General features: G+C 41.6%; 1 protein-coding gene across 1 annotated transcript in view; it reads right to left on the bottom strand.

The window, feature by feature from the left end:
* Positions 1-27,485, bottom strand: part of ARFGEF3 (ARFGEF family member 3) — a 168,969-nt gene that overhangs the window by 13,967 nt on the left and 127,517 nt on the right. Inside the window, exons 23-32 of the mRNA XM_081829374.1 lie at positions 23,751-23,895; positions 22,095-22,217; positions 17,632-17,735; positions 15,800-15,944; positions 11,255-11,383; positions 8,830-9,006; positions 7,384-7,498; positions 6,486-6,588; positions 6,126-6,257; positions 3,873-3,994 (exon numbers count right to left, since the gene is read on the bottom strand). Coding sequence (XP_081685500.1) covers positions 3,873-3,994; positions 6,126-6,257; positions 6,486-6,588; positions 7,384-7,498; positions 8,830-9,006; positions 11,255-11,383; positions 15,800-15,944; positions 17,632-17,735; positions 22,095-22,217; positions 23,751-23,895 — 1,295 coding nt within the window. The remainder of the gene's footprint in view (positions 1-3,872; positions 3,995-6,125; positions 6,258-6,485; positions 6,589-7,383; positions 7,499-8,829; positions 9,007-11,254; positions 11,384-15,799; positions 15,945-17,631; positions 17,736-22,094; positions 22,218-23,750; positions 23,896-27,485) is intronic.

Below are 27,485 nucleotides of genomic sequence, written 5' to 3'. Positions count from 1 at the left end.
TGTTTTCAAACCCAAAGTTGTGAGCAGTCTCACTGAAATCTATCTTTCTAGGGACCAAACCAGTTTACCAGGATTAACTGTTAATGCTTTAGGTGCATAGACGTAAAAACTTCAGGGCTTCCAGCACGTGAGATGGATGAGGGCCAAACATGAGCAAAATTAAGAAATAGATAACTCAAGCTTTCTAAACCAAACCTAGGAGAGAGAAAGCTGTGTTCACTCAACACCTGCAATTCTCTTCTGCATCCTTTCCTGCCATCATGGTCACAGGACTCCTCTGTGGGCCCCGAATGTTCTTTTGGATCCACTGAGATGCCCCTCAGGTCAGCTATGTGGCATGGCGGGTGGGGTGGGGCAAATAGACACCTGGCCAGGACTCATGGTTGAGAAGTGGGCACAGCGCACATAAGGAAGCCTTACATGTGCCCCTTGGTGATTTGGCCTCTTCTAAGAAAACAATTTCAGTTCTAGGTACTACCTTTACTGACTTATATTCACCCTTGTGGTTTGTGGTTTATGGTTTCACTTTGCTCTTGGAATTGCATGAAAATAGCTTATGCCATTATGTGGCAAACTAATTCCCTTAACAGGGTAATTATAAAAGTATGACAACTCTTACTGTTTATTTCAAAGATCCAATTATGTTAATATGTCTAGCTGTGACCTTGCATTTAAAAATGACTCTTTGGGGCGCCTGGGTGGCTCAGTCGTTAAGCGTCTGCCTTCAGCTCAGGTCATGATCCCAGGGTCCTGGGATCGAGTCCCACATTGGGCTCCCTGCTCAGCGGGAAGCCTGCTTCTCCCTCTCCCACTCCCCCTGCTTGTGTTCCCTCTCTCGCTGTCTCTCTCTCTCTGTCAAATAAATAAATAAAATCTTAAAAAAAAAAAAATTCCTATTCTTGGGGTGCCTGCCTGGGTGGCTCAGTCGTTAAGCGTCTGCCTTCGGCTCGGGTCATGATACCAGGGTCCTGGGATCGAGTCCCACATTGGGCTCCCTGCTTGGCAGGAAGCCTGCTTCTCCCTCTCCCACTCCCCCTGCTTGTGTTCCTCCTCTCGCTCTCTCTCTCTCTGTCAAATAAATAAATAAAATCTTTAAAAAATTAAAAATAAAAATAAAAAAAATAAATAAAAATGACTCTTTTAACAGAAAAGAACACAGATGCTTCTGTACATTTAAAGGCTGGCCTTGCCCCCCTGCACTGAGGGGACACAGAAAGCTCAGCACAGATCTGTCATTTACAGACTCTAGCCCTTTCTAACAAATCACTGAAATGATTTTTTTTTTTTTGGTGGTAAAATATACATGATATAAAGTTGCTATTTGAGCCATTTTTAAAAGTACAATTCAGTGGCATTAAGTACCTGCACAATTTTGGGTAACTGTCACCACTATTTCTAGAGCCTTTTCATCCCAAACTCAATACCCCTTGAACAATAACTCCCCATTCTCCCCTCCTTCTGCTAAGTTATTTAAGGTACTAGGAACCCTGAATATGCATTCTTCTGAAGACGAGGCTCTAAAAGCCACCAAGTTGGTCTAGCGTTTCATGTCTACAGCCATAGGATGCTAACTAAAGGGAAATCCTGTCGCCCATCACTCAATTCTGTTCCCTTGTCTGCCCCATTACACTATAAAGTCCTCAAGGGCCAGGGCAGTATCTTATTCATCTTTGTCCTCAGAGCCTGGGAAGATGTAAGTAAGTGTCTAAGACAAATGGAGTAACACGAACAGGCTGGTTCTAAGCGCAGGCGCCTGAACAGATTGCTGGCTGGAGGAAATGTTCTCCTTGAGAAATGGCTCAGACACCTCAACCCTGTGCCCCTGGCAGCCTGGACTCCTGAAGCAGGAACCACAGCCAGAGAGGTGAGTCTGATCAACCTTCGGAAGGTATAAACACCCTAGCCCACAGGACATGATCTATCGTCTTCCCTGAGGGCTGGAAAGTCCTTTCCCAGAAAACATTTAAAAGGATGGTGGATGCAAGGCCATGTGTGAATTATGGAGTATCTTTATCAACCCAAGATAGCCCCTTTGATGCTTTAGGAGATAAAATTGCTAAGTGTGCATGTGAAAAGGACAGAAAATTCCTTTTTCTTTAGGTTCAAGCTACATGCTGCACAATAAGAAAACAAAGGGAAGCAGCTGGAGCAATAGTGAGATAAAAATTTCAGAAAGGTACTGAAAAAGTGAAATAACTGGTTACAGATGTGCAACTCTTAATCACCTATGCTGATAGGAGATTAAAAAAAAAAAAAAAGACCTGGAGCAAACAAAAATCAACAGATAATTTTTCAATTTGTTGTACCCAAGTGTTTCAACCTTTTTCTCCGCACACCCATTACAAAGGGGACTGTGCGTGCTTCTGAGGCCAAGTGCAAAGGAAAGATCTCCTCCTGGAGAGTTAATTGCCCAACAGGTGGCTGACAAGACATGCTAATGCCAGTTTCAGAGAGAAACATTCAGAATTTCAAGTACTACATCTTAAAGCTCTCATACTCAGTGGTTTGTGTGAAGCTCGGGGCTATCAATGCCACGGCGATTTAAAATCACATCCAGGTTTCTCTTTACTAATATTATAATCAATTTGATTTAGGTCTTTTTTTCCATGGGTGACTTCAGCATGGACCTTTGAGGATGCACCTGACGGTATATACAAGAACCTTCCTTAGGTCTAACTCATCTTGCGCTACATCCTGTGCTAAGTTAAGAACTGCTCTGTAATAAGAGTCAAATCCAATAATGCCAAGTGGCTCCATGCCTTTGTGCTGTGTGTCTCTGGATAGGTGGCCCAGCCTCTCTGAATGTTTCCCCATGGATAAAATGGGAGGGGAAATATCTAGCCACTGAATCTCATGTATAGTGCTCAAATACTTACCATTACTATTTGTGTGCTGGAAATTTAAAAATGGGAAATTTCAGTCATGGCGATTATCGTCAAGTCTAGGAACAATCGTTTTTTTTAGGCAAAATGGTAGTATTTAAAAATGGCAAGATTAGGGGCACCTGGGTGGCTTAGTCGGTTAAGCGTCGACTCTTGATTTCGGCTTAGGTCATGATCTCAGGGTCTGGGATCAGGCTGCATTGGGCTCCACATTCAGTGGGGAGTCTCCTTGAGGTTCTGTCTCTCTCCCTCTGCCTCTCCCCCCTACTCTCTCTAAAATAATAAATAAATAAATCTAAAAAGGGCAAGATTCATGTGGAAGGGCACAGATCTTTTTGTCTCCTGACAGCTGGATTGCTCAGGAGAAGTTGATGTATTTCTCCCCCAAAACAACATGAATCAAGCCTCACACTACAAATTTTTTTAAAAAGCATAATATGGATAATACTATAGACACACTCAGTTGTGTCCCCCTCCAGATTCATATGTTGAAGTCCAAACCCACAGTACCACAGTGTGACTGTGCATCTGGAGATAAGGTCTTGAAAAATAATTAGGGTGGGGCCCTAATCCACTGTGACTGGTGTCCTTATAAGAAGAGATTAGGACACAGACATGTACAGAAGAAAGACCATGTGAAGATACAGGGAGAAAGCATCCATCCAGAAGCCAAGGAGAGAGGCCTCAGAAGAAACCAACCCTGCCGCCCCCTGGATCTTGGACTTCCAGGCTCCAGAACTGTGAGCAAATACATTTCTGTTGTTTGAGCCACCCAGTGGATAGTACTCTGTTATGGCAAACTAGTACATGTGAAACGTGGAAGCTCTGGTTAAAAAGTGAAAAATTTTCTGTAAAAACCTTTGCTAAATGACTCTACAAATGTTTTCAGTATTCTTAGCCAAAGCTTGGATTACAAGGAGCCATAACCGAAAATAAATGGACTTCCCTTGTTCTAAGTTGCCCACATGTTTAAGCTTATTAGCTGCTTACCTTTTCTTGGTGTGTCCATTTGGCTTCTCATCAGGAGGCAGCTCAATAATGAGCTGACAGGACTGAGCATGATCGAAGTTGTTTGGAGTCTTTGGTGAGCACTGGGTGTCCAACATAAACACCTGCAAAGGTACAGTTCAGAGCTCCATCATCCTCAACCTGACTCCACCAGGGATTAGCTGATTGGCCTTGGGTAAGTTGCTTACTCTTCCTACTCATTTCCTCACCTATAAAGTGAGGCTGATAATGGTTTCCTACCTGGTGTGTTTGTTGAGAGAGTTAATATGTGTGTATTACGTACGCATAGCATTAGAACAGAAGAATAAATATTCAGAAGTTAGCAGCTGACACTAAGAACACGACTAATTTTATCATGTGACAACTCATTACACTCCAACTAGCAAGCACTGAATTTAATATTGAGAGTAAATAAAGAGGGGTTCTGTTTGTAAAAAATCTTTGATTTTGATGTCTCTGTGGTATTATATTCCATCCAACACAGGAATAAGAAATTAATTAGGACCTCCTGTTGGGATTACAGATGTGGCCATGCTACTCTACGGGACTGTGGGAGAAGTGACTAAGAAAACAGTAAACACTTCTTGATTCTTCCCTTTGAAAACAGAAGTCTTCTTAAAATGTTTTCTTTCCAAATTTTGTAAGCATTATCAAATTATCTGGGTTATTTGAAAGGTGGATAGAATAGAAAGGTTGGGGACTGAGGAAGAGAAAATATTACAAAGTAAAATCTTCACTAAATGGCCTCTGCCTTTCTTCTCCATTAATGATCTATTGTTTCAGAAGAAGGTTCCATGTTCTTGCTGTGCGGTGGGAGGAGTTTGGAAGCCCACTGTAAGCTCATGCGGAAAATCTTTAGCAGTGTAATGGATTCCCATTAGGGAAGCTATCCTGTCAGAGGACCACCTCTCGTTCCGGTGCCCTTCTGCTACAGCTGTCCCCCACAGCCATGTGGACGGAAGTGGGTCTTCACTGCAGCTTTATGACATTCCTTCCCTTCCAACCTCTGTGGACTGGCCATGGATGCGTCAGTGGTATGTGCTCTCTCCCTTCCGAACAGTAGAGCCATCATGTCCTGGGGTGTCATGAATGTGGACAGTAGATGATGGGAGAAGCTGAAGGTGGAAGGTTCTTGATCCACTATGTGAGGGGTGTTAGGGAAAGTCCTTTAGAAACTGGACCTAGCCAGGAAACTTCTCAACTGATAATCAGGGTATCCTGGATTATTTTTGTACTGAGGAGAGATTTTATTAAGGATTTAAACAGATCTTCTAGAGAAAGGGCACCTTTGAATATAATCCCCAATTCACTTTAAAGAATTAGAATACTTATCCAATAATTCAATCCAACACTGCATATACATTTATAAAAATTGCTTCATGTTTTAAACATACCACACACATTTGCAAAATATCTTCTGCATATGAAGACATACTTCAAATATGTCTGTTGCCAATACATGATAGACTGAATTTTCTCAACAACCACTCACGATTATGAATATGTGTAAATTTAGGGATAGTGCTTAATCCTGCTGCTGGAAGCCCCATGCAGTCTTAGAGATAGATTGACATGTCACTTAAGTATTTGGGGGCATGTCTGTAGCTAGTGGTAATGCTGGAAGGCCTTTTGTGATTTAGTAACTCTCTTCACTCAACAGACATTTACTACGTGTCTTCTATATGCCTTCCTCTAGGAACACCAAGGTAAGAATATGTTCTCTGCTACTCAGGAGATTACAACCAACTTTTCTGACTTCTGACATTTGCCAGAAGAAAAAAAAGTCATTGGTACACGGTGATCCCTGAATTATTTTAATTTTACTTATGACTTACATTCCACTGAAATTAAGCAGCTTATAAATGTTAAGCTCTGTATGGGAGATACTAGAAAAAACCCCAAATAGGTTTGCCATCCTTAGGCATTCGTAGACAGTAAGTAACATCAATATTCAAGCAAATATGGGTAATATAAGGAGTCCAAGCAAGTCAGGTGGTATATGAAGTGTAGTGGCCAGGCAGAGAAAGGACTTTAACTGATCTGGGCACTGGAGGACGCACTGAGAAAGAGATGGTGGAGAGGATTAGAATGCTGTTGACTGGCTTAGTCATTCTTCAAAAAGAACAGTACTAACAAGATGTCAGAGCCAGGAAGGGTATCTCCCTAAGGGAATGAAAGGCAGTCTGGTGATACAAGACTGACAGTAAGAAGCTTCTAGAAGTCCCCAGTCCTTACCTGCTGAGCCATGGCTCGAATTCGCCAGTACTCGGCCTCGGCACTGGGGGAGGAGGAGGGGGCCGCCACCCTCACCTGGCAGCCTTCCCCACTGAAGCTCTCGGTGCCGCTGTGGAAGCAGCCCAGCAGATCCTGGGGAGAAACACAGCAGAGGTTCCCTGGGTGCCTCCGGGCCCCGTCCTGGGGCTGCCATCATCCCTGTGTCTGGGACAAAAGCACTGATCTGACAGCTTCTTTCTCCCCCCTCTGTAAGAGTTCAAGTGAGACTGCCTGCTAAGAGGAGGAAGGCAGCATCCAGATGCCCCACTTGAGAGGCATGAAGATGGGAACCCGCTCTGGCTCTTGCTGCAAGCAATTTACCTTCACGGGCTTGAGGGTGGCGGAGAAGGCGTCCTGCAGGGCACAGCAGGCAAGCCTCCACATTTCTTCAGTGAACACGGGGCCCGCGGTGACGAGGACGTACCTGCTCAAAGAGACAAGGAAAGGAGTCTTGAATCTGTACATGTTGTTGCCCTTACAGAAGCATGCACAGATTTATTCCAAAGCTTCCACGCAAGCCTTGCTGCCTCTTATCACTCTTGTCTTCAATCCAACTGGTGTTCCATTGTCCCAACACTATTTCCTAAGGCATTTCACTACAAAAACATCAATGGGTCCCCATGACAAATACGGCAATGTTTCAACTGAGGCTCGAATGCAAGACTGTATATAGTCTGTACTACTTTTTCCATTCTAGCCCCATTTTCTACTACTCCTAGACAAATAACAACCAAAATAACCAAAACCCTCTTGTTACTTGTGACTCTGATCTCCATAATTAGGTCTGTGATGTTTTGCTTACAAGTCCCCACCTAGCAAAATCTTGCCCACCTCGGGGGATCTGGCCAAGTGTCATTAATAGAAAAAGATCTTCCTGACCATCTACTCCCCTGCCCTCCTTGGCATGTATAGTAACTCCTTCCTATTATCATTTTCTATGCGTCTCTCTCTGTTATGTCCTTTAGAAAAGGCTATTAGTGTCTTGAGGGCAGGGACCTTGGCTGACTTTCCATGTAGCCGAGTACCTCTCGTATAATGCCTTACACAATAAATACTTGTTGATTAAATACTGAAATGAGGAATTATTGGCATATACATACAGATATTTTACTTCTAGAAAGCGACCCCAAAAGTGGATTGCTACAATAAAAGAATTTAATTCCCTTGGATTTCATAATAAAAAAACTCTTGTGGAGAGCTAGGGAATTTTTTTCCTTACCTAATACAGGAGCAGCCCACTCTGGAGATGGTTTCTGTGGGCTTGGCCACACACGCTACCAGTAACTCAAACAGGTCCTTCAGCATCGTGTTGATCATGCTCTCATACCTGATGTCTACATGGAAAAGTAAAACCAAGATTTCACTCAACTCTGTTGTAAAGGAGGGGGTTGAAATGGCATCTATAGCAACAGGACAAAGTCTGAGTGATAAAAAGACATATAAATATCTGGGTGGAAAAAGTAATTTTCTTGGATTTTTTAAAAACTCAATTTTAGCCTGTATTAACCATTTCATGATGAAATATGTGTTTTACTTTGATGTGTTGATGGTACATTTTTCGAAGTTATGCATATAATTCATCTACTTCCACAGAATAGAACACATACAGCCTGAATAGTAGCTAGTTAAAAAAAAAACCTGAAATTCTTAAAAAGAGAAAAATGAAACGTATACTTTCCTTATGGCTGATAGACTAATTAAATGCTCTTGGCAAACAAATCCTCTCTCATCTTAGTCTTCAACTTCTCAGTCTGGCTTCAGTCTGTACACTATCCCCAAAGAAAATGAGACTTCCCCAAATAACGTTCTATTTTCCCAATTCAAGGAATACATCTGTATTCTTTTCCTTGAAGTCCTTGTGATGACACAGATCCAATTTTCAGTGGAATCCTCAATGGTACTGTGCTGGGCAAAGCAATGATCCAGTTGAGAACATCTATCCCTAAGGACAGTTATTGCTTACATGTAGAAACACCCACTTGTTTTCCTTCTCAATTAGTGTTCTTTTTTGTGGAGGCAAGTTGTCCTTCTTAAATTTAGTAGAGCTACCCATTTCTTATCTTTGCTTTTTGACTCTCCCTTGGAGTGGACATCTCACGAGTTTTTCTAACCTCTCCAACAAGGGAGTCCCTTACCTCTTTATAAAGAAAAGCCAAAGGCATATGGAATTATAACATCTAAGGTTAACAGTGATTTTTTTTCTGACTTCAGTATGCTATCCACCACATACTTTCAGATCTTTTTCAAAATGCCACAGATACTAAGACACTTCACCCCTAACCTCTTAAGCAACTTCTTGCCTATAATTGAAGCCTTTGCTAAAATCTTATCTCCTCCATTTAGCCTCCCAGAGGAAGCAGGAGGATCTGCACAGCCTCTCACTTCCAGACTACAGGACTAATTCTTTAACTGATTATATACTTGAACTTGCCTCCCCTCTTCTCATGCACAGATCTACTAGATGGCATTATATTTTTAGTCACATATGTATTTTAAGTATCAATTTTCATTTTGATAATCCAGGAGAAGGTTGGCACTGACCACATAATTCTCTTTTACTAATTTCTGGACAAAAATCACACACTGGTATTTATAAGCACTTTCAGACAGTGATGCTTCCCATGAAAAAATTACTCAGCAAGGACTGCTGTGGGAGCATAGGTACCTGAGTGTATAAAACTTTGAATGTGCTCCACCACCAGCTCACAAGACAGGCCAATGGCATGCTTGAAATTAGCAGAAGCCGCATCCCAGTATGAATGGTCTTTGTGGCTACGGCGGAGCCAAACGGACATCACAGGGAGGAGAAGGTGAACAACTGCATAGATACCAAATCCTGGTCCTGAAAAAGAAAAGTCAGCATCAGAACTGTGATCACAGCAGCTCTCCTGTAGGGAAACAGAAGTTACCGTCATGGCTTGGCATGGCCCAGCTCTTTCACAGGAGGGCCCCAACCCCCCCAATCCCCCGCCCGCCGCCAAGAAGCTGCAAGGAAAAAGAATTTACTACTGATTGGGGAATACATGGTCTTCAGTGGCATTTTTCTTTTTCTTTTTTTTTTTTAAGATTTATTTTAGAGAGCACGTGAGTTGGGGGAGGAGCAGAGGGAGAAGGAGAGAGAATCTCAGGCAGACTCCCTGCTGAGCGCAGAGCCAGACGTGGGGTTCAATCTTCCTCTTTTTTGTTTCTGTATGAATTTAGTTATGCAAATGATACATGAAATCATAAAAAATTCAAATAATACCAATAAAGCTAAAGTATCATCTGATTAACTCCAGTCCCCAGATGGAAACATACAGATGCATATACACATATAAGAAAATATCCCCTAAAGTTTACATACAAACATCTATATGAAACCTCAAGAAACACGTTAACATGTGTTAGAGATCATTGTGTCAGTGGATTTAGATATTCCTCATTTTTACTGCCACATACCATAATTCCATTGTATGTATACACAACAGTCACTTATCTGTTCCCTTACTGATAGACATTTAAGGTGTTCTAATTTTTTTGCTTTATGGACAATGCTATAATGAAAATCCTTGTGAAAGTGATGGACTTTTAAAGTTCTGATTACAAAAGTAAGCATCCTTTTTCTAATAAACACGGAAAACAACATGAGAATACAAAGAAGAAACCTTACCCACAGAGATAATCACCTTTTCATGTTTGACTTCTAGTCTTTTTGAATGTACATGTGTATTTACAGATGGATAAAATTTCATAATGTTGTGATTGTACTCCATAGTATATATACTTTAAATGTTATTCACAAATACTCATTTTAACATCTGTGGAATATTTATATGCTCTTACCATTTAGGGTGTTCATAATTTTTTTGGTATTCAATATATTTCAGCAATCATTATATACCCATTTTGTCTTCATCACTATTAAGTTCCTTTGATGATAGATTTCTAGTAAAATTAATTAGGTTAGGTGCTCCTCACACACATTTAATGGCAATGTGAAAACAGAAAAAGGTACTGACTAGTGAAAGAGAGGCATATAATTAATTCTATAAAATACCTGCTTATTTTTGGATAAAAGACTTATAACTTTTTGACATATGGGAGTAGCTATGCTGGCTTTTCTGAAAAAAATTCTGCTATAAACTTTGCAATGGATCTTAAAACAGTATCAATTATCAAGTCTTCATCAGTTTGTGATAAATACAAAACTCATTACTATGGAATTAACTAGTGGGTTCATTTGTGGTTCTGACTCTGTGAAAACTAAAATTTCTATAGTTGCTTGGATCTTGGGAAAATTTGCATGTGTTAAGTGTACATGCTAAATTTGATTAATTCAAAAGAAGAAATAAATTCCTCAGGGCCATTCTTTTCCTGTACTATCAAGGTACTAGGTGATCATTACATGTCTTTTTCTTTTTTTAAGAGAGAGAGAGTGAGAGAGCGAGCACGAGCGGAGAGAGGGGCAGCGGGAGAGGGAGAGAGAGAGACAATCTTAAGCAGGCTCCACCCTGAGATCATGACCTGAGCTGAAATCAAGAGTCAGATGCTCCACTGACTGAGCCACCCAGGCGCCCCTACATGTCTCTTTCTCAGTCTAATGATCCATGACCTTTATACATTCAGGATTTTGCTGTCTGTTTTCACAGAGTCAGAACCACAAATGGACCCACTAGTTAATTCCATAGTAATGAGTATAGTATATACTTTTGAGTGATTTGTTTATGTCACTGGAGACTCAGCGAGCCCTATTGACAGCCCTGGGGCCAAGAGCATGTAAGATCCAGCTAAAGAGGAAGGCTGTAATCATGGAACAAAGCCAATAACCTTGGCCTGATTATTGTAGGGATCCAACACACCCAACTAACTGGATAGCGTACATTATCTGTAAATGGACTGGTGGGAAGACATGTCAACAATAACAGGACATATCTTAACCACCACTGCATCATTGCTATTCAACAAGTATTTACTGAGCATCTACTGTGCATGAAGCTCTGTACCAAGGCTAGGGTAAGAGCTGTGAAACAGGCAGACACATGGAAATACCTTCCTGAAAAAAGTTGTATGTATGACAACTCCCCACAAAAGACAGACATAGAAATTCTTACCAGGTGTTTTGGTCACATCTCTCAACAGCTCGAAGAGTAAATCCAAGGTTGGCGGTTGGTGCTGACGTGGACAGTTGGACACAGCTGCTGTCAGCTGCTCCAGGAGGATGATCCAGACTTCTATCAGCCCTGGAACCCAAGAAGCAGATCTCGGTGAAATCCAGTCAAACACGATACAGAGTCATCATAAGCTCAACCCGAACACTGTCAGCGTCGAAGTGTGCCATGTGGTGTGGTAGCCCGGAGTGTCTACAAGCATATGGGCAGATTATGATTTACACGCTCTAACAAAGTCAAAGGGGGGAAAAAACCCCAAAATTTCTTCTCATCCTCCTACAGGAAGAAGATGAGGTGGTAAATTCTACTATATTGAAATAACTGTCAGATTTCTTGGGAGCTGACAATTCCAAAATAATGAAATATCCTTTTGTATCATCTTAGCATATCTTTTTTTTAAAAAAATTATTTTATTTTAAATATATAACACAAATTTGCCACTTTAACCCTTTTCACATATACAATTCAGTGGTATTCATTACGTGCACGGTTTTGTGCAACCATCACCACTCCCTAATTCCAAAAATTTTTTTTTAATCATCTCAAACAGAAGCCCTGCAACCAGTAACTTTCGATTCTCCCCTCACCCCAGCCCCTGGGAACCTCTCATCTACTTTCTGTCTTTATGAAGTTGCCCATTCTGGATATTTCATATAAGTGGAATCACGCAGTATTTGTGTTTCCACATCTGACTTATATCATTTGGCATAATGTTTTCCGGGTCCATCCGTGTTGTACTGTGTATCAGATGAGTAATATTCCCTTGTATGTTGTACCATGTTCTGTTTGTTCATCCACCTGTTGATGGGCACTTGCGTTGTTTCCACCTTTGGCTGTGGTGAATAAGGCTGCAATGAACATAGGAGTGTAAGTATCTGTTTCCGTCTCTCAATTCCTTAGGGTATAGACCCAGGAGAGGGATTTCTGGGTCATCTAGTAGTTCTGTTTAGCTTTTTAAAGAAATACCAAATTGTTTTCTATAGAGGCTGCACCGTTTTATATTCCTGTGAGCGTGCCAATTTCTCCACATCCTTGCCAACACTTATTTTTTGTTTGTTTAACCATAGCCATCCTAGTAGGTGTGAAGTGGCATTGCACTGTGGTTTTGGTTTACAGTTCCCTGATGACTAATGATGTGGAGCATCTTTTCACGTGCTCATCGGCTATTTGTCGATCTTTTAAGAAATATCTATTCATGTCCCTTGCCCATTTTTAAATTGTGTTGTCTTGTTGAGTTTTAGGGATTCTTTATATATTCTGGATATTAAGACCTTATGAGAAATAGGATTTACAAACATGTTCTCCTTTCGATCGTCCTTTCACTTTCTTGGTAATGTCCTTTGATGCATAAAAGTCTTTAATTTTGATGACATCCGAGTCATCCAGTTTTTCTTTTGTTGCTTGTGTGTGCTAGTCTATTTTCTTTGCTCTTCTTCGTGCCCCACTGTTTTCAAAGGTCCATGTGTGTGTCTCTCTCTCTCTCTTTTTTTTTTGCAATCTACGCACTCTTTTGAATTTAGCTGCTGCCCTGCCGTCGGCGCTGCTGGCGCTCTCTCCGCCCAGGTACCTGCGAGTCACTTCGTGTACTGAGCACAGATGGGGAGCGGTGCTCGCGCATCGACAGAATCGCATGCCCAGGGCGGCTCACCTCTCAGTACACACCTCCGTCCTCCTCCTCCCCTTCAGAGTTTCATTTTTAAAATAACATACTCATCGGGCTCCCTGCTCGGCGGGAAGCCTGCTTCTCCCTCTCCCACTCCCCCTGCTTGTGTTCCCTCTCTCCCCGTGTCTCTCTCTGTCAAATAAATAAATAAAATAAAAATAAAATAACATACTCACTTTTAGTATTGCTCATTATTAGGGAAGGGGAAAAGCATGAGATGCTTTTTATTAGATCCGAACAATTTTAGTTTTGCCATTTACAGAAGCCCTGTCTGAGCAACATTCCTGCTCACCCCTGCCTTTGGAAATCTGTGAACCTGCCGCTCAGATAAGTGCTGCACAGAAAGGACTCGACTTCTCTAGCTTCATCCTAAAGTGCCTAGAATAGAGTATAAAAAAATAGCCCACCCTACATTTTAATTCTAATACTTCTCATTTTCCTGTGAAAGATAACTGTCAAAAGATGGCAGCTTTTAAGTATTCCCATTAATCACTGGGGAGCCTGGGTGGCTCAGTTGGTGAAGCGTTCGCCTTCGGCTCAGGTCATGATCCCGGGGTCCTGGGATGGAGCCCTGCGTTGGGCTCCCTGCTCCGCGGGGGGCCTGCTTCTCCCTCTCCCTGTCCCTCCCCTCTGTTCGTGTTCTCTCAAATAAATAAATAAAATCTTTAAAAAAAATGAATATTCCCATTAAAAAACCTACTTCCACAATTTTGAACATCCCCATTCATAGGAAGCTAAACCCACATGAATCCACAAATATAATAAAATTAGGGGACAAAGGCTCATGAAACTCAAAATATAAGCAGGTGTGAACAAGCTAATTTATAGGAAATGCAGAAGCCAGGATCACATGTTATGCATCACTCTAGGGAGTACAACCAATAAAGTCCATGTGGAAAACTCCACGGGCCCCGGGACCTCACTTCTTCAACAAATGAAAAGGAGTGAGAAAGAGTTGAAGAGCAAAATCTAGAGATTGAAAAGTACTTCAGAGACCTATCAGCCAAACATAGAGTGCAGATCTTATGTGAATCCTGAAAATTCACTGACATAAGAAAATGGGAAATGTTAACACTGAATGGATATTTGATATTCAATAATTACTGTTAATTTTTAGGTGTGATAATGGAATTATGGTCATGTTTGTTATGTTTAAAGAACACATACTGAAACATTTACAAATGAAATGCTATAATGTCTGGGATCTGGTTTAAAATAGAGGATGTGAGTGGGGGGAGGAGATAGTGAGGGTGTCCGTGTAAATATACATAATAGATTGGCCATAAGTTAATATGGGTGGACATAAAGCCAGGTGATGGGTACATGAAGGTTCATTATACCATTCTGTCTAGGTTCATCCATGTTTGAAATTTCAATAGGGAAAAAAAAATTACTTGCTTTTGGAAACCAGAGGAATAACATCTAAAAGCATATCAATTTTTTTTTTTTTTTATGAGAGAGAGAGAGAGAGAGCATGAGAGGGGGGAGGGTCAGAGGGAGAAGCAGGCTCCCCGCTGAGCAGGGAGAGCATATCAATTTTTAATACTAAGTTGAAGCCTTTGCTTTCAATTCTTTTCTCTGAGCTAGCTACGCTTCATATATAATTATGAAGATTATAATTTCAATTATAATTGAAAGGTCTCAATGAATTGATAATGTGGAAAACCTGACATAGGTCTTGGCTGAACTTTATCCATAAGAAGATGGGCTGCCTAGAAAAAAACAATGGATTAATGATTTGCACAATGGAAAGAGGATTGCTGACTGCTACGCACACAAACCATTTACAACTGTTTTAAAGACTGTAATATAGATAAACAACATTAGCTTCTGTTTATAGTTGTCTGGGTTGGAGGTTTAAGAGGCTAAGTAAAAATTATTCTTAACTAATCATTAAATGAAACCTCTATTAGGTAACATCTAGCCAATTTCCATTTTAATTGTTCTCTACATTAGCTGTTCTTTCCTATGGTTCTTCCTTAAAATTAGTCTCAACTAGTGAGGCTTTACTGTTTATAAAGCCCTATAGAAAATTGTAAATCCTCTCACTACTCTAAGTGAATTTATAATAGAAAAATAAAAAAATTGAAAACGAATAAAAAAGCAAATTAAAAAAAAAAACCCTCCCCAAAACTCCTTTTGCAAGGGTTTGAATCAACCTATGCCAGTTATTAGTCCCCTTTAAGGATATAATTTCCACTTCTAGATCTAGAACAGGGCAGGGTCGACTGAGTCAGAAGACAAGCATGAGCGTGAGTTAACCCATCTGAAAATTTCCCAAAGTTACTAGACTGAACTCCAATCCACAGGAAATTACATGGGAACTAATTTGAAATATTCTTTAAAATTATTCTTTTAATGAGCCTTCAGTTCCACCAGTCACAAATAGATTCTCTCTTCAGTAGTGGCTTAATTTCCCCAGTCTCTAAGCAAATAGTCCTGCAGGAAGTAATTACATAATGATTGTGTTTCCTAGAAGGTATTAAAGACAATTACCAGCCAATTTAAGTACCAATGCAACCACATTCCAATTTGCTAAATTATAGAGAATTCAGAGTTAGAAACTATATTTAGTGGAGTCTGCAGATCTGCACTGAGCTTGGATGGAGGCATCCATCTAAAAAGGATGGGTTTGGAGACAAGACATCAAATGATGTTTCTAAGCAGTCCATGGCAACTTTAGGTAGGCCTGTGCTATTAAAATTAAAAACGGTAGCAACATAAATGGATGATCATTCTTATGACCTATAAGCTACTGAACTCATGGCTTAAGTGTCTGGGAATATGAACATAGCAAATAACCTAAGTTCAGTCAATTAACTCACCAGTGTCGTCATCAAAATCAGACAGGACCGACTCCATTCCATCCTCACTGCTCGCCGACTGCTCCTGAAGTCTCCGAGGCAAGCTAGCAAGTCGCCCACTAAGGAATATTGGCTTCAAGGGCATTTTGTAGATTTTGGCCAGTAACTAAATAACAAAATACCAAATTGCAATTATATATCGGAAAAAGCTGCACTCGGGGAGTTAAAGAAGAATAAAATTATATTCCAGCAATACTGGGGTTAGGGAAAAGCAGAAAAGCTCCCAGCGTATACAAGTTTTGAGGTGGTTTGTGATTTGGATTCATATGGGAGCTCATGAGAGGCATCTATCCCAGGGAGCAGATGAAACAGCATTTAGTGGAAACAAAAAGGTAGAGGGAAAAGGCTCTAGGGATACTTTTTCAGCATCTCAATTACCTATGAGTTTTATAGCCTTTTGTAAACCGACCCAGGGAACCACAAAAACATGTCAAGAGCTTTTGCCTATGGGAAATTGTTCTGTGGGGATTACTGAGAAGAGGGTCTATAGGTAAATGGGGTACCAGACTGAGTTCCCCTACCCTTGCTTCAATGCAATGAGGCCAACAGTAAGTGGGTAAAGGGAGGCATCTGTGGGCCAGCGTGGGGACAGATGAAGGTATCGGCAACAGACCTGACAGACTGCCCTGGGTTCTTTATTCCCCTCACTGCAAGAGCCCAGTCCCCCAGGAATCCTCATTAGTGGGCCAAATTCCCCAGGATCTTCACGGCTTAGAATTGTGCTTGCTGTGCTAGGGAAGGAGCTGTGGGTGAGGCAGACAAAAGTCCTGTCCGGGGGGGTTTTACGATGATCCTTTCACAAAGAATAAATAAAGGCTATAGAAAAAATCAGGTGATACTAGAGTGACCAGGGAATGTGGGAGCGTTGGCTGTGAGCTGGTAGATACTTAAGCTCTGGTCTCTCTGAGGAGGTGATGTTTCAGATGAGATCCAGGAAGATAGAGTGTCTCAAGGAGATGCGGGGAGAGGACATTCCAGGCAGAGGGAACAGCAATGGCCCTGAGCAGTAAGGCGCCATGTATCTGAGGGGAAGAAAGTCAGTGTGGTTGGAACACAGAGCGAGAGGGAAGGATCTGAGGGTGGCAAGGGAGCTGGGGTCCTGTCACGTGGGGCCTTGTGGAGGCAGCTGGGGGGGAGAAGCTGGGGCTGGGTATCCTTTCTAAAGCCCTGGGACTTCACACTAGCGCTGCTATCACCGCGGGGGAGGTTCCACAGACAGGAAGAGGCCTGGGGACACGACCTGCAAGGATAGGAGGGCAACTACTGAGAGCATTACTGAAGCCTGGGGGAGAAAGGGCTTCAGGAGGGAGCATCCTCTTGGGATAATGGCAATTACTGGATTTAGCACAATGAAGGTTGCTGTTCCCTTTGATAAGTGTGGTTTCATGGCATTTCTTCACTGGATCTTGACTGAATGTGCCCCTCTTTTGTCTTTGTCTCTCTTCGATGGTGGCACCCCCACCATCCACGTCCTATCATGAAGACTTCCCAGGGCCTCATGACCCCTCTCCCTACAGCCTGACACAAATAGAGAGATTAGGGCAGTTCCCGTGTCTGAGTATACGTGACAAGTTTCAGAGATTTCAATTGAATTGCGTGTTCTAGCACATGTTTGTTCCTTTCTTTCTCTCCTTCACGGAAAGGGGGGGGACAAAAATTCCTACTCCAGATCTAAGTCCCCAATCTCCTCAGAGTCAGCAGGAAGTGTTTCTCTTGGGCTTCGACAAAAGACATCCATGCCCGTTTTGCAAGCATTGTCCGAGGCGGGTTTCAGGGCCTGGAGCTCAGGGTACCTGAGAGCAGCGCCTGAGGTAATCCAGGGCCGGGAGGCACAGGTCTGGGGCCGTGGCTCCGGGTCCCGGGACGCAGTCTCCTATTTCCTTACAGTCCACCTCCCCTGGAAGACAGACAGACAAAATTACTCTTGCGTTCCCCTTCAACGGGAGACCTATTTATTCACACAGCATTCGTTCATTAAATGTTGACTAAAATAGAAAAAAAAATGACCCAAACTCTGCGACCCTGAGAAGAATCCTTTCAGTCATTTTTCCCCCTCTGCATGTGTACATGTTAAATACAGTTGGGAATCATACCGTGCATCTTATTTTGTTGGGATTATCCCATTTTGTAACTCCCCTTTTCACTAAACCACACTTTTCCCGTATTCTACCACAATTCCTTCAGTGGCTGGCTGGTGTTCTTTTGGACCTGGGCACACTGTAACTCCCTTCACCACGCCCCTGCTGCGGATGGTGTGACTTTGAAGCTTGATGATGAAGGACAATCCTGGCGACAAGCCACGCCCTGGGCCGGAGTGAAGCACTAGGCTTCTCTCTGTTTGGAAAAGGACCCTTTTGCTGCCAGTGCTCTGTGCTAAATGGTGATGATAAATAAAGCCCCTGGGTAGAGGCTAAACATCTGGGGCTTGGGGATGGAGACTACTGAATTGCACTGAAATGATTTCCATTTTTTTGTGGTACGTATCTAGAGATTTCGCAGTTCTGTAGAGGGCATCTCGATTTTCTATAGGTAAATAGTAGCTGAGGATTACCATTTTTCTTCTCATGTAATGAATCTATTCCCATACTTTTAATAAAATCATTCCACGGTACTGTAATTGTTTCTAATTGTCTACAATCGTAGCCGCTAGGCACCCTCCCCTGTGGGTAAACAGACCTAATTACTAGGTATTAGTTAAAATTCAGATGAAGAGGCATGTTTCTCCTTAAAAAAGAAAAGATAAACATTTGTATTTTGGATCAGGGACCGGCAAACTTCTTGTGTACAGGGCCAGACAGTAAATACTTTAGGCTTTGCGGGTCACCCTGTTTCTGTTACAGCTTCCCAAATCTACCGCTGTAACCCGAAACTAGTTATAGACAAATGACCATGGCTGTGTTCCAATAAACTTTGTTTATAAAAACTATCAGTGGGTTGGATCTGGCCTGCAGGCCATTGTTCGCCAGCCCCTGGTTTGGATTAACATACTTTACAATATAAAAACACAGACTCGGTCAAATTCACGTTGAAATAACCAGGTGGGAATTAAAAATAAATTCATTTCTTAGCCTGTTGGTCAAAATGAGCATTCCAGTTTTTTTTTTTTTTTAAACCAAGGTTGCAGCGTTACACATCAAAGTCTATCCAAATGGCGCCCCCTGGAGTCTGGGGTGGGACACAGCCAGCGTGACTACTGGGGGCTCAACGGTTCCCACAGACTCCACGCCCCATACAAATAACTCCACCTTATAATTCACGGAAAAAACCATCCTCCAAGTGCATACCGATTATTCTGCATCTCTGTTTGCTGCCTCTAACTCCCTCCCTAAGATAAAATCTCAAATTTGTAACTTGCTGCTAGGCATCTCCACTTGAATGGAATTTCACAGAAGCTCAACCTATCCAAATGTCCAAAGATAGAATTCATTATTTTTTCTTCTCCACACCTAATCTTCTCTCCTTTTGAACACCTTATTTCTGGGTAACACCAGTCCTTGTAAGGGGAGCAGGGAGCCATGCTCAGTTCCTCCTCTCCAAGCTCCCACTGGAGCAGTGCCAAGCCCCACAGATCCCACCTCTACCATGAGCTGGAGCCAATCCCACCCTCTCTACTCTCTCTCTGCCTGCAACCTCCCATCCCCATGTAGGGGACACGAGCCTGCCAGAGTTCAGTTTCTAACACTGTATGTGATTGTACCACTCTTTACTTAGAAACCTTCCCCACACATTCTGGATCCTTGATGTGGCACACAGAACCCTTCCCAACTGCCCCCTTCCTTTCTTTCCAACTCATCACTCACTCTGTGGGTACCTCCAATGTACCCTGTTTTTAGAAAAGCAAACCTATAGCTTACTCCACAGAGTTCAAATATCACTTCCTCTTTGAAGCCTGCACTGGCCCCCACTACCAAACATCTCTCTCAGCTGCTTCTTTATTTCTGCTTGAATGCCCTTTTCCTTTTCTCTTTTTACTAGCCTCCACGAAAGTATTCGTCTTACTGAATTGTAAGTATTGATTTATGTGTGTTTCCGAGAAGAGGCTGTGAGCCTCTCATAGGCAGGAAGCGTGTTTTATTCATCTTTATACCTTCATAGTACATACAGGCTGCTGTGCCCACATGGCAGGCACTCAACAGTTCCCTGAATAAGAGAATACCAGTAATGATTCTTAAATGAAATATAAGATTGTGACATAATAGCAAATGCATATATTGGTCTCTGCTCCCAGTTCCTGGCACAGAGCTCCTAAAACCCTTGTAATTTCCCAAGCAGTAAGAGTCCTAGAAGCATCTTGTGTTCTAATGTTTGGTCTTTGACTCCAAATTCCTGACACAGAGCTCCTAAATCCTTGGGATTTCCTGGATGATAGGAGGGTCTTCTAATCAAGGCAACACGTGGTGGGCTCTTGGATGTGGACTGGTCACCAGAAAGACCAAGCCACAACTAGAAGCTTGAAATGTTCAGCCCCTTTCCGTATCCTATGGGAAAGGGCCTGGAAAAAGAGTTAAAGATCTATCCTGCCTACATGATGAGGCCTCCATAAAAATTCCAAAAGTAGGGGGTGCGGAGAGCTTCTGGGTTGGTGAACACACCTCCATGCTGAGAGGGTGGCACACCCCCACTCCATGGGGACAAAAGCTCCTGTGTTTGGGACCCTTATGGACCTCGCCCAATGTATCTCTTTATCTGGCTGTTCATTTGTATCCCTTATTATATCCTTCATTATATAAGAAACTGGTAAACATGTTCCCAAGTTCTGTGAGTTGTTCCAACAACTAACCAAATTCAATGGGTGGGGGTCATGGAACCTCCGATGTGTAGCCATGTCAGAGTTGTGGGTAACCTGGGGACCTACCTTTGTTTTGTCACGTGAAGTGGAGGGGCAGTCTTGTGGGACTGAGCCCCTAACCTGTGGAGTCTGAGCTAACTCCAGGGAGTGTCAGAATTGAATTGAGTTATGGGACACCCAGCTGGTGTGAGACCCGCCCCCTCCACGTCCAGTGTCAGAGGACTATGAGTGTGGCGGCTGGGGGAGAAGAAAGGAGACACCCAGGAGTGAGCTTTTCCTATACAAGAACTGAATTTTCTATTACCTGATACAAAGATCATACTTTAAGGTCTTCTTATGATGGAGGTACTAAATTTTTTGGTTTCTATTTAATGTAGAGCAGAGTTAAAAAAAAAATAAATAAAATCTGATGCTGTTGTTCACAAGAAACTTCCTCCGAAACCTAGTTTGTAAAATTGATTAGCAAGTGGCCACGGTTGTCCTTCTGCTTAGTCCTCCGTTTCCCGGGGTGTACGTGACAACAGAATGGGGCACATGTAATAAATAACAGACTAGGACAACCATGGCCTACAGATCACACTTGTTGCCTTTATCCTGAAACTTGCATTTTGTTCCTGCTCCCCCAAAAGGGGAACGTGAATGAAATCACCTAGCTTCTTTGTGTCCAGTCTTTTTCTGCAAATGAACTGTAGATTATTGAGCAAAAATTAAAAAAAAATATTATGAACTGTATATTGTCCTTCTTCCAATTGTTCTTAGCCTCAGGGTCTAAGAGCACTCCATGGTGAGGTTCTCAAAACTTTAAGACTTAAGTGCCTTCTAAAATTTTTGGTTTCACTAACTGCCCTCCCTTCCGTTTCACCCCAGATAAACTTGTGCTCTAAAAAAAAATCTGCTACAGCAGGCCGTGTTGTATAGCAAGACTCTACTTTGTTCAAGCATCGCTAAATTAAGCGGAAAATCAGCTTGGTAGTCTGTGAAACACACAAGGCCTCGAAGAAGGGGGACTTTTACCCTCCAAAGAAATGTTACGACTAATAAGGCCCAGGGGGAGGCATCCTTAATTTTTGTTTAGGAGGAGCGGGAAACTCCAGCTCAGGCTGCTAATTATGTGACATCGACCACAGCAGCTCCTGCATAAGGGCGATTATAGAATATAATACTGAATATTTTAAGATTCAAAATGAAGTTGGAGTAAAGTAACATATAGATTGAAAATATGCTACATTACAAGAGTATTCCAGGAACATGATGAAAAATAGCAACCAGGGACAGAATCCAAGCTGCTTTTACAGTAAGCTTTCTGCTTCTGAATACACAACACACACCAACCATCTGCTTAAAGCCCGGGCGACTGGCTTGCTTGCTCCATGCAGGCAGGGGGCCTGTCTCCAGGGCTTTCCACACAAAGTCATCCACGAAAGGGCCCCCAGCTGTCACAAGGGACGAAAAGAAGACTCCACTCACCCAGTCCTTTGACAAACTTCATAAGGCACATGATGTAACTTGTGGCTGCATTAGCAAAGACCTGGATGTTGTCGGTATTGAGAAACGCTTCAAATACATCAAACACTGGAGCCTGGCCTTTTCCTAAGGGAGGAAGGTTGTAGAATTTTAAGAACATCAAGTCTCTACCCTTCAGGTTGCCCATACTCCCAGCATCTTCCATGGAGTTTTGGGAAAGACCTAGTACTGGAGGAAATCCCTGGCCTTTTGACGGACCGGGGCGGGCTGCAATGCTGTGCTCAGCTTTGCCTGCAGGGGGAGCTGCAGGAAGGTTACAAATGCGAGGCGAGCTCGGTAGAGAGGTGAGGGCAAAGCCAGCTAGCTCAATGCAGCGCTGCGGTAATGGATGGGTCTCCAGGGTAGTGAAACATGCAGGCCTCTGGGATTCTGAACACATAATTATAGGGAAGGGAAGATTTAGATAAGCCCCGATGGCATACACTAATTGCTTCATAACTGTGCAGAAGAGAGTTAACAGGCTCGAGATTGCCTTAGAAAGGCCTGCTTACGAGATCAGCCCTTGGCCGACATCTGGGAACTTGGCTCTCAGAATATTCCCAGGCAACAGTTAACTGATGAAGAGTGATTCACTGTGCCTAGGTTATGCAAACAACATGGTTTATTCTGAACACGTGCTTTCCTTTGGGGAGTCTGGGATTTTGGTAGGTGCTAGGCAGAGGATACCTACGTGGCCGGCTCATAGATGGGTCTCCAGTGGGCTTTGCTGGGGAGAAACATCATACTCATGTTGCTGCATTTTCACTCCTGGATCAGAGTATGCTCTGTGGGACCCTCGGGGAAGGCTGAGAGCACATGGAAGCCTGCACAGGGATTTGCACTGATTCTGTGTCTTCTGCCCTTACAATCTGGCTTGTCCTTACTATGTTGCCATGATAATCTTAGTGGTGAGCCATGTAATAAATCTGAGCCATGCAATAAGACTTAGCATACCTATATGCTGAGTCCTGTGAGTTCCCTGGTGGGTCTCTGGACATGCTTTATGGGTCCCCATTCACTTCCAGCTAAACCCAATTTTCCTAACTGGGACTCAACTGTGTTATGACGCTTTTCTGCTTCTTACGCGTAAGCCAATAATGTTTTCTTTTGTGGCTTTAGGTATTGACTCAACACAGATATGTATAACTGAAACAACAGAAATGTCAGCATTTTGTCTAATCTGTCAGTAAGAGCAGGGCCTGATAACGCTCAGGGTTCTTGGTCCGCCAGGAGAACTCAGAATGTGTGTCTCTGCTACACCAGATCATTTCCTGCCAAGAAAACATGGCTGAATGATAGCCTTCCCTGTTGTTCAGTTTCTTTTGATAGCATGAAAATTGGCATCAAGAATTCATACTTTATGACAAAAGTCATCTACACATTCTTCCCTCTCACCACTCATATTTAACGTAGTACTGGAAATACTCCCCAGAGCAACTAGGCAGGAAAAAAAAAAAAATAAATAAAACAACCAAATCAGAAAAGAAGGAGTAAAATTGCCTCTTTGTAGATCACATGATCTATTTTATTTAGAAAATCCTAAAGACGTCACCCAAAACTTTATAACAAATAAATGCATTCAGTAAAGTTTCAGGATACAAAATCAACACACGTTCTTACCCATGGAATAATCACCAACCAGATACTCCTTCACCTCAGACTTGTTCCCACTGTGCACAGTTTCCAGGGCACTGAACAAGGGCCTCCATCCTGACTGGATTTGTGTGGAACAAACTTCAACTAGCTCGCCAATGGATGTGACAACCTGGCGGAGGCAAAGGAGGTGGCACTTAAAACCTTTTCCTAAAAGAAGCAGGAAAATTTCTGGGAAGGGTGATATACTTCTCTGTTTCCTATTTCTGGGTTAATTTCAGTGAAAAAAAAAACAAAACCAGAATTCAGCCGAACCCACTCAAAAATCTTCTAAATAAGCAGCCATATCGCATTAATTTGCATTTTGCTAATGACTAATGTTGTTGAGCAACTTTTCACGTGATTTGCCATCTGCAAACGTTTTGCTGTTTTTTAAAAATTTGGTTTTTGTCTTCTCATTACTGTCTTTTTTAAAAGAAAGATTTATCTATTTTAGAGAGAGAGAACATGAGCGTAGGTGGGGAGGGGCAGAAGGAGAGGGAGAGAATCTCAAGCAGATTCCACGCTGAGCGCGGAGTCCAACATGGGGCTCGATCTCACGACCCCAAGATCATGACCTGAGCCAAAACCAAGAGTTGGATGCTTAACTGACTGTGCCACCCAGGAGCCCCTCATTATTGTCTTTTCATTAATGAGTTGTTAGAGTTCTTTACATATTCTAGGTTCAAGTCTTTCCTCAGAGACATGATTTACATTTTTTTTTTTTTTACAACTTTGACTTTGTCTTTTTATTTTTTAATGGTGTCTTTTGAAGAACAAGTTTTTAATTCTGATGAAACCTAATTCAATTTCTCTTTTTATGGATCATGTTTGTGTCATTCCTAAGAAATCTGTGCCTAATCCAAGGGCTCAAAGATCGTTTCTAGTAATATTTACCATATTGGTGTCCATTTTGCCCGACGTTAATACGGCCTCCCCAGCTCTTTCGTGGTTACTATTTGCACAGCATATCGTTCTCAGTACTTTTACTTTCAATCTCTTTGTGCCTTTGAATGCAAAATCTGTCTCTTGTAGACTGCATATTGTAGTATCTTATTGTTACATCCACTTTACAATTCTGCTTTCTGATAGTTCAGTCAATTCATGTTTAACATCTTTATTGAGATATAAATTCCATACAATAAGATTTACCCATTTATACTGTACAATTTGTTGTTTTTTAGCATATTCAGAGAGTTGTGCAACCATCACTAATCTAATTTTAGAACAGTTTCATGACCTGCCTGTGTCCCCAAAGCCAAGATGTGCTAGCAGGCATTCCCTCCACGCCCTAGGCAATCACTAACTTACTTTTTCTCTCTATAGATTTGCTTCTTATGGACATTTTACATAAATGAAATCCTATAAAATGTGGTCTTTTGTGACTGGCTTTTTTCATTTAGTGCGATGTTTCCAAGGTTCATTCATATTGTAGCACAAATCAGTACTGATTTTTGTTTTATTGCTGAATAATATTTTACTGTGTGAAAATACCACATTTATCCATTTATCAGCAGATGGAATTTAGGTTGTTTCCAACATTCTCGCTGTTATGAATAACGCTGCTCTGAGTGTTTGTGTCTGGATTTGTATGGATATATGTTTTCATTTTTCTTGGGTATGTACATTTTGAGGAACTGCCAGACTATTTTCCATGGCAGTGATTCAACCCGTTTCAGTAGCATAAGGAAATTCCAACTTCTCCACATCCTCATCAAAACTTATTATCTTTTTTTATTGAAGTCATCCCTAGTTGGTCTGAAGCGGTATCTCATTGTGGTTTTGATTTGCATTTCCTCAATGACTAAAGATGTGGAGCATTTTTTTACAAATACATATTTAATACTATTAATATGGTCTTATTTACATCTGTCATTTTACTATTTGTTTTCCACATATAATGTGTTTTGTTTCTCTGTTCCTCCTTTACTGCCTTCTTTTGTGTTAAACATATTTTTAGTGTATCATTTTAATTCCTTTGTCTCTTTTTTTAATTTATTTTTTGTGTTATTCTCATGGATATTGCCCTAGGGATTATAATATGCATCTTTGACTTATCACAATGTTCAAGTTAATAATGACTTAATTCTAGCAAAATATGGCAACTTTGCTTCTAAATAGTTTCATTTTCTCCCCCTTCTTTCTGCTATGGTTATTTATATCTTTATATTTAATAAATCCAAAAATACAGTGTTAGAGTTAGTGCTTTAAACATTGTTTTTAAAATAAAAAGAGAAAAAAAAACACAATCTTTTTATATTTACCCAGACACCATTTCTTCTTGTGAAACCGACTTACTCTGTTGTTTTATCTCCTTTTAGTCTGAAGGAATTCCTTTAGTACTTCTTATAGGATAGGTCTGTTGGCAAGAAATTCTATTGATTTTTGTTTATCTGAGAATGCTTTTACTTCATCTTCATTTTTGAAGGGTAATTAAATTATTCTAAATTATTCACTTTCAATATGTCATTGCATTGTCTTCTGGCCTTCATTCTATCTGGAAAAGTGGCAATTAATCCTATTGTAGTAATGAACTGTTTCTCTCTTGATGCTCTGGAGGTTTTATTTTTGTCTTCGAGCAGTTTGACTACAATGCATCTACTGTGGCTATCTTTGTATTGATGCTAATTGGGGTTCCATTATTTTTCTAAATATATTTTCTGATCCTCTCTGTTTCTCATCTTTGTCTAAACTCCCATTACACGTAAGCTTGACATTTTATCACGGGTCTCTAAGGCTTTATTTCTGGTCAAACAATCCTCTCCAATCTTTTTTTTTTAAAGATTTTATTAGAGAGAGAGAGAGACAGCGAGAGAGGGAACACAAGAAGGGGGAGTGGGAGACGGAGAAGCAGGTTTCCCGCAGAGCAGGGAGCCAGATGCGCGGCTTGATCCCAGGACCCTGGGATCATGACCTGAGCCGAAGGCAGCCGCTTAACCGACTGAGCCACCCAGGCGTCCAATCCTCTCCAATCTTTAGAATGGATAATTTCTATTAATCTACCTTCAAGTTCACAGATTCTTCTTCTGCCATCTCAAATCTTGCTAGTAAGACCATCTAGTAGATTTTTCATTTCAGTTATTGCCATTTTCAGCTCTAGAGTTTGCATTTTTTCATAGTTCCATTTCTCTAATTAGACTATTTTTGAGTCATTCTCATCATATTTTCCTTTAATTCTTTGAAAATACTTATAATAGCTGCTCTAAAGCCTGTCTCTCAACTCCCAACACTTGGGCTCATTCTAAGTCACTTTCTGTTTTCTGCTTTTCCTCCCAATAGGTATCATTCTTTCTTTCTTTTTTTTTTTTTTAAAGATTTTATTTATTTATTTGAGAGAGAATGAGAGCGGGCACATGAGAGGGGGGAGGGTCAGAGGGAGAAGCAGACTCCCCGCTGAGCAGGGAGCCCGATGCGGGACTCGATCCAGGGACTCCAGGATCATGACCTGAGCCGAAGGTAGTCGCCTAACCAACTGAGCCACCCAGGCGCCCGGTATCATTCTTTCTTGTCTCTTTGTATCTTTCCTTTCCTTCCCTTTCCTTCCTTCCTCCCTCCCTTCCTTTTTCTTTGCTAAAAAGTTGACATTTTATATATTATGGTAATGTTGAATTCTCATTAATTTTTGATGTTTTTCTTTTTTTTAAATAAGGGGTTAGGCTTATACTGTGCAATCTCTCTCTTCCCATGTGTGAGGAGCCAATGTCTCTGGCTCAGTTTCTTTTT

This window comes from Leptonychotes weddellii, chromosome 8 (assembly GCF_054177405.1).
Source record: "Leptonychotes weddellii isolate Sample4059 chromosome 8, ASM5417740v2, whole genome shotgun sequence".
NCBI lineage: Eukaryota > Metazoa > Chordata > Mammalia > Carnivora > Phocidae > Leptonychotes > Leptonychotes weddellii.
This window is presented reverse-complemented; position numbering and strand designations above follow the sequence as displayed.